The sequence below is a fragment of the Adiantum capillus-veneris genome, chromosome 27 (genome assembly GCF_014529385.1).
Source record: "Adiantum capillus-veneris isolate H3 chromosome 27, ASM1452938v2, whole genome shotgun sequence".
Classification (NCBI taxonomy): domain Eukaryota; kingdom Viridiplantae; phylum Streptophyta; class Polypodiopsida; order Polypodiales; family Pteridaceae; genus Adiantum; species Adiantum capillus-veneris.
Window position 1 is genome coordinate 19,349,725 of NC_140957.1, and position 7,572 is coordinate 19,357,296.

Below are 7,572 nucleotides of genomic sequence, written 5' to 3' on the forward strand. Positions count from 1 at the left end.
TCTCTCGTTTTCAGGGTTATTCTCCCCAAGAACCTCAAAGATGTTATCAAGAGAAATCATATCTATCAAAATCCAAAACATTCATTCAACTTTGCTTCACGATGTGTCGACAGAGAGGCTTTAAACCGCTTCTGATTGACTCGAGACAGGTCCAGTGAGCACACGCAAGGTGGGGGAATGGTGGTATGCTTGGGGGTCGTGGATGAGGCGGGTGCTCGGTACAGTGTGGATGCATGCATTCTGGCCTCTTGGTGGGGGGTTTCTGCCCCAGGGAGTGCTTGAGGCTCAGGGACAAGGCCTATTTTTTGCAACAGGGGTATGGTGCTACCCCACTTCCTTCGGAAGCGCCATGCACGGATGGTTGTATTTGTGGGACCCTGCTACTTGGGAGGCAGCCTTGGAGGTGTGGTTCTTGTCTGCATGGAGAGTCTGAAGGCGTGAGTGTTTTGTGTGTGGTCAAAGTTTGGGGTTTTTGGCTGGTGGATGCTACATGTGAAGCGAAACGAAAGTATGGTTCTGGTGCGGCTTTGAAGCATGGAGTCGAGCGATGGAAGCTCTCGGTTGCATGGTGTCTTCAGTGGTCCTCTTCCAAAAGGATTTGGCTCCCCCTATTATCAGTGGTGGAGACTCGTTTCCACTCCTTGACCCTGATAATAGCTTGGATCACCCAAGGCTCCTTAATGAGCTTCAGAGCTGTAGAGATGAACATAACCACTTAGCTAAAGAATCACTTCAGAAGTTCATATCACAAAATGAGATGGCAACTGAGTCGTATGCATGTGTCCTTTGTGTGTCTTGCGCAATCTAGTCAATCTTTTAAAATTTAAAGAAACCTCTTGATTCCACCCGGCATGCCATTATTTTGGCACACGCCCGACAATTAGAGAGAGGCCTTTCCTTCACATCTGGTAAAAATAGCCCAGAGCTTTCTTGCCAAAGCCAAGTTGGGTATATCTTGCAATGAGTCTGGTCAGAAAAGAAAAACCCATTCTTTCTAACTCCTCATCATGCTTTGCTTGTCTATTTTTCAACAGCCTCTAACCAACAATATACTTGTGAATTTTTGTGCCCATATCATCATCTCGCATATAGTCACAAGATGCATGCGTAGGTGATTGCATATAGAGAGAGGCCCTCGCTTTGCATCTATTGAAAACAGACTAGAGCTTTCTAGCCCTGCCCCGTGTCATGTGGGGAGAATCTTGCAATCAGTGCATTCCAAGAGTCCACACTTCGGACAGAAAGCTCCTCAAGCACTTGTATAGAGCCATGTGCCTAAAAGATGTAAGCATAGACTTCAAGACGAGAGTGTAGGTGACTGAATTTGCATTTGTTTAAAATAGTAGCCTAGATCTTTCTGGCCGTGGTCTTGCTGCGCATATCCTGCAATCAGTGCATTCCAAGAGGCAACATTCTGGACAAGAAGCACCTCAAGAACTTTTTGTGCTTTCTCAAACGCACCACATTTGGCATACATGTCGACCAAGACAGTGCTAAGTTTTACATCTCACCCATTGAAAATAGGTGAGACCTTTCTGGCCCTGCTATTGTTGCACTTATTCCTCAATAAGTGCATTCCAAGAGGCGACATTCCAAACAGGAAGCACCTCAAGAACTTTTTGTGCTTTCTCAAGCGCATCATATGTGGCACACATATCAACCAAGACAGTGCCAAGCACGGCATCTCACCCACTGAAAATAGCCTAGAGATTTCTAGTCCTGCTCTTGTTGCACATCCCACAATCAGTGCATTCCAAGAGGCTACATTCTGGACAGGAAGCACTTGTTCTTTCTCAAGCGTACCACATTTGGCATACATGTCGACCAACATAGTGCCAAACAGGGGGGGAAATTCTTGCAATCAGTGCATTCCAAGAGTCCACACTCTGGACATGAAGCTCCTCGAGCACTTGCATAGAGCCACATGGCTTCAAGATGTAAGCATAGCCTTCAAGATAAAAGTGTAGGTGACCTAATTTGGAGAACTGCACTTGCTTGGCACCCACAGAAAACAACCTAGAACAACCTAGATCTTTCTGGCACTGCCCTTGTTGCACACATCTCGCAATTAGTGCATTCCAAGAGGCAACATTCCGGACAGGAAGCTCCTCAAGCACTTTTTGTGCTTATTTCGGACAAGAAGCACCTCAAGTACTTTTGTCAAGCACGACATCTCGTCCCTTGAAAATATCCTAGAGCTTCCCCGCTCTTGTTGTGCACATCGTCCAGTCAATGCATTCCAAGAGGTGACATTCTAGACAGGAAGGATCTCAAGCATTTTTGGTGCTTTCTCAAGCGCACTATTCATATCTTCTAAGAAGTGCCAAGTACAACATCTCACCAGTCAAAACAACGTAGAGCTCTCTAGCCTTGCTCTTGTTGCGCACATCCTAAAATCAGTCCATTTCAAGAGGCGACATTCCGCTTGTGCTTTCTCAAGCGCACCACATTTGGCATACGTATCGACCAAGACAGTGCCAAGCACAACATCTTTTTCCAGTAGCCTCAGTAGCCTCTGACTAACAATATAATTGTGAAATTTGGTGCCCATATCAGCATCTTGCATCCACTTGAAGCTTTTGCCAAAGGCCACATGGAGAAAGGTCTTCCCTTCATATCAAGGTGAAATAACTTCCTTAATGCCAAAGCCATGTTGGGAATATCCTACAATCAACGCATTCAAAATGACGACCTTCTACAGAGGATGCCCATTAGAATTTTTTGTGACGCACCACATTTGGCATACATATCAAACCAAGCATCGTCAAGCACATTTTTCTGCAGCGACGGCCCCTAAGTAGAAATCTTATTGTGAATTATCTTACACATATGAATATCTTGTGTATGCCCACATGCCTGGACGTGGAGACATAAATGAGTTTATCTCTTGCCCATGTGACGAAGGCCTGCAAGGAAAAGTGATTGCATCTAGAGGTAGGCCTTGCCTTTGGAGTTGGTGGAAAAGCCCAGAGCTTCCTTGCCACAGCTATATTGGGCATATCCTGAAATCAATGTGACCTAAGTGACGACATTTTGGAGAGGATAACTACAAAAACCTTTCATCCTTTCGCAATGGCACCACATTTGGCATACATATAGACCAAAGCATTGCAACAATGCATGCTCTTCTTGTCTATGCTTCACTTGTGTAATAAATAATGCTTCTTCTCTGTAGTGGAATGACTGTGGATACAAAATGCGTGATTCTTTTCAATGGAATAGAGAGGCCTACACCAGAGTGCTTTCTTGCCATTGCCATGCATTTCGGCAATCACTGCATAGAAAAATTCAACATCCTAGATAAGATGCCTATCAAAAACTTCTCAACATTTTGCTCTTTGAATATGCGTATATACTATTGTGAAGCTTAGTGACCAGCTCTTCTAGCTCATGTCCTGTTTTGGGGGGAGGGAGAGAGAGAGAGACCAAGTAGTGCATGCGGTTTTTTTAAAAGGCATAGCGAGAGAAAAAAAAAACAAGAATGCTAGAGACAAACCTATAGACAAAGCTCGGAGCTGCTTCTGGCAACCTGCGAACTGCTTGTGGCTGCAACTTGCGAACTTCTTGTGGATGCTTCTGGGAACCTACTTCTTGATAGGCTTCCCGGATAAGAAGCCTGTGAAGCTCAGTGACCAAATCTTCTAACTCATGTCTTTTTTTTTTTGGGGGGGGGGGGGGGGGGGGGGGGAGAGAGAGAGAGAGAGAGAGAGAGAGAGAGAGAGAGAGAGAGACCAAGCAGTGCATGTGTTTTTTTTAAAGGCACAGCGAGTGAAAAAAAAAACAACAACGCTAGAGACAAACCTGTATAGAAAAAGCTCGAAGTTGCTTCTGGCAACCTGCGAACTGCTTGTGGCTGCTTTTGGGAACCTACAAACTACTTGTGGAGAAGATCGAATTGATGTTGAGAGCAACGCGGAATGCTCTTTTTATTTTATTCACTTGGTAGCTTTTGACTGCGTAGTTTTTTTTAGAGCTTTTTATCATTGGTTTTCTTTTTAAAATAAGAGGAGACACGTGGGTTAACAAGAGGCTAGGGATATGAATGCTTTTTTTATTTTATTCACTTGGTAGGTTTTGACAGCGTAGTTTTATTTAGAGCTTTTTATCTTTCTGGGTTTTTTTCTTAAAAAGAGGAGCCACGTGGGTTAACAAGGGGCCATGGATAGGAATGCTTTTTTTATTTTATTCACTTGGTAGCTTTTGACAGCTTAGTTTTTTTAGAGCTTTTCATCGTTGGGTTTTTTTTTAAAAAAAAAGAGGAACTACCTGGGTTAACGAGAGGCAAGGGATAGGAATTCTATTTTTATTTTATTCACATGGTAGCTTTTGACAGCGTAGTTTTTTTTAGAGCTTTTCATCTCTCGGTTTTTAAAAAAATAAGAGGATCCACGTGGGTTAATGAGAGGCCAGGGTTAGGAATGTTTTTTTTATTTTATTCACTTGGTAGCTTTTGACAGCGTAGTTTTATTTAGAGCTTATTTAGAGCTTTTTATTGCGCTGAGTTTTTTTTAAAATAAGAGAAGCCACGTGGGTTAACGAGAGGCGAGGGATAGGAATGTTTGTTTTATTTTATTCACTTGCTAGCTTTTGACAACATAGTTTTATTTAGATCTTTTTATCGCTCGGTTTTAAAAAAAATAAGAGGAGCCACGTGGGTTAACGAAAGGCCAGGGATAGGAATGCTTTTTTTATTTTATTCACTTGGTAGCTTTTGACATCATAGTTTTTTTTAGAGCTCTTCATCGCTGGGTTTAAAAAAAAATAAAAGGAACCACGTGGGTTCACGAGAGTCCAGGGATCGGAAAATGCCTCCTATGCCAACAAAGTAAAATAAAAGGAACCATGTGGATTAACGAGAGGCCGGGGATAGGAAAATGCCTCCTACGCTAACGAAAGTAAGCACGTGGGTTAATGCGAGGCTATAGATAATAAAATGCTCCTACGCTAATGAAGTAAAATAAAAATAAAAATAAAATAAAAGGAAAGTGTGTTAACGAGAGGCCAAGGATAGGAAAATGCCTCCTAGGATAATGAAGTAAAGATCAGCGTAAACGGCTAAAGTAGAAAGATCACATATCGCACCTGTGTCTATGGGAGAGGGAGTAGCCTCCATTTCTCAATGAGCGACTCTTGAAGGATTTCCATTGTGTTTGTGACAATGCATAATCTTTAGGGTCAAAGAACTTGATAATTTTGAAGGTCAAAGGGCTTAACTGTGCGAAAACAACATGAAAATTCTTAAACTCTGCACTGTAAATTGAGTCCCCTTTTTGATATAGGTCTTCTGCATCTTGTGAATGAGTAGTTCTTTGTTGATTTCTGCAGCGCAAAGGCACCACCACCAACATTTCCTTTAATTTATTGAGCCATTCCTCTTTGATCTCCTCATTCATTTCCGTCTGAGTCAAAGCTTGGTTGCATATTTCCACAGTGGCTCCCATTATTGCATGTGAAGAATTTGGCTTACCTTTGGGATTCGACTTCAGGAAAATTCCTTGGTTGCAGTGTAGATAGAACATATCATCCATGGGTTCTCTCTTTTGTCTATGGTGAAAGTTTGGGGTTATTGGCTGGTGGATGCTACATGTGAAGCTAAACAAAAGGATGGTTCTGGTGCGGCCTTGAGGCATGGAGTCGAGCGATGGAAGCTCTCGGTTGCATGGTGTCCTCAGTGGGCCTCTTCCAAAGGGATTTGGCTCCCGCTAAAGAAGAGTCCGAGTAGGTTTGCTGGTGGTTTGATGCTCCAGCAGCTCAAATCGTCTCGGTATCACCCTCATGCTTTGATGATGAGGGCTTGATCTGATGATTTCTCGTGGTGATGGAGCAGCATGTGGATCATGTTTGTGCGGGGCGGGGGGGGGGGGGGGGGGGGGGGGGTGAGAAAAGGGGAGAATGAGAGGAAGTTTCTGTGCTTCAAAATCATGGCTTCCCAAAAGATTCTAACCTCAAACTTGTGAGTGAATAGCTACAAATAGACATGCGAAAGCTAACAATGCTTTGTATCAATTGCTTGTTTTGTGATTATAGTACATTTTTTGAAGGATGAAAGCTATAAAGTGTTTGTATAGATGCAAATTTACACGGAGAGCCTAACACAACTTTACAACCATGTTTTTTGAGTAATTTAGATGGGTTAGAATTGGAAAAGTAGCCAAAGTGTAGGCTGATCGGGCACATAGTTTGAAAGTGAAACTAGGACACATTGAGGATACATTTAGTTATCAAAAGAAGTGGTTCCTTAGTACGATGCCAGTCACTATACTACACACTCTTTGACTAGTTTTACTCAGTTAGATCATGTGAGACCTAAATTTTATATGTAAGATAGGAATATGATAGTTTTCTTCATTGATTGTCGTATAAGCGTAGAAAGGGGGATCATATTTCCTAGTATGAGTCGTATATAGGGGTTTTATCCAAGTTGTCTGTTCGTAGGTAGCGTCCCGTTTTGTATGTAGAGTGAATACCATAGGGGTTTTGCTCCACTTCACATTCCAAGAGTGGAAGATCAACTCTTCCATTATTGAGAGAGGGGTACGAACTCCTCAACTTCAAGAGCCTCATCTTGGGTGCCCTCTTTCCTGCTATTCTCTTCTCTCGTTTTCAGGGTTATTCTCCCCAAGAACCTCAAAGATGTTATCAAGAGAAATCATATCTATCAAAATCCAAAACATTCATTCAACTTTGCTTCACGATGTGTCGAGAGAGAGGCTTTAAACCGCTTCTGATTGGCTCGAGACAGGTCCAGTGAGCACACGCAAGGTGGGGGAATGGTGGTTGGCTTGGGGGTCGTGGATGAGGCGGGTGCTCGGTACAGTGTGGCTGCATGCATTCTGGCCGCTTGGTGGGGGGTTTCTGTGGCTCGTAGACAAGGGCGGCTCCGGGGAGTGGGTGTTCGATTGCCCACCCCCTACCCCAGGGAGTGCTTGAGGCTCAGGGACAAGGCCTATTTTTTGCAACAGGGGTATGGTGCTACCCCACTTCCTTCGGAAGCGCCATGCACGAATGGTTGTATTTGTGGGGCCCTCCTACTTTGGAGGCAGCCTTGGAGGTGTGGATCTTGTCTGCATCGAGGATCTGAAGGCGGTGAGTGTTTTGTGTGTGGTCAAAGTTTGGGGTTTTTGGCTGGTGGATGCTACATGTGAAGCGAAACAAAAGTATGGTTCTGGTGCGGCTTTGAAGCATGGAGTCGAGCGATGGAAGCTCTCGGTTGCATGGTGTCTTCAGTGGGCCTCTGCCAAAGGGATTTGGCTCCCTCTATTATCACTGGTGGAGAGTCGTTTCCACTCCTTGACCCTGATAATAGCTTGGATCACCCAAGGCTCCTTAATGAGCTTCAGAGCTGTAGAGATGAACATAACCACTTAGCTAAAGAAGCACTTCAGAAGTTCATATCACAAAATGAGCTGGCAACTGATTCGCATGCATGTTTCCTTTGTGAATCTTGCACAATCTAGTCAATCTTTTAAAATTTAAAGAAACCTCTTGATTCCACCCGGCATGCCATTATTTTGGCACAGGCCCGACAAGTAGAGAGAGGCCTTTCCTTCACATCTGGTAAAAATAGCCCAG

General features: G+C 43.7%; 1 protein-coding gene and 1 pseudogene across 1 annotated transcript; both read left to right on the plus strand.

The window, feature by feature from the left end:
• Window positions 1-233: 233 nt before the first annotated feature.
• On the plus strand, window positions 234-719 carry LOC147421594 (uncharacterized). The gene has a single exon (XM_086503704.1). It carries the CDS (start codon window positions 234-236, stop codon window positions 717-719), a length of 486 nt encoding a protein of 161 aa, XP_086359830.1.
• Window positions 720-6,826: 6,107 nt separating this feature from the next.
• LOC147421595 (uncharacterized) lies at window positions 6,827-7,368 on the plus strand (annotated as a pseudogene).
• The last annotated feature ends 204 nt before the right edge of the window (window positions 7,369-7,572 follow it).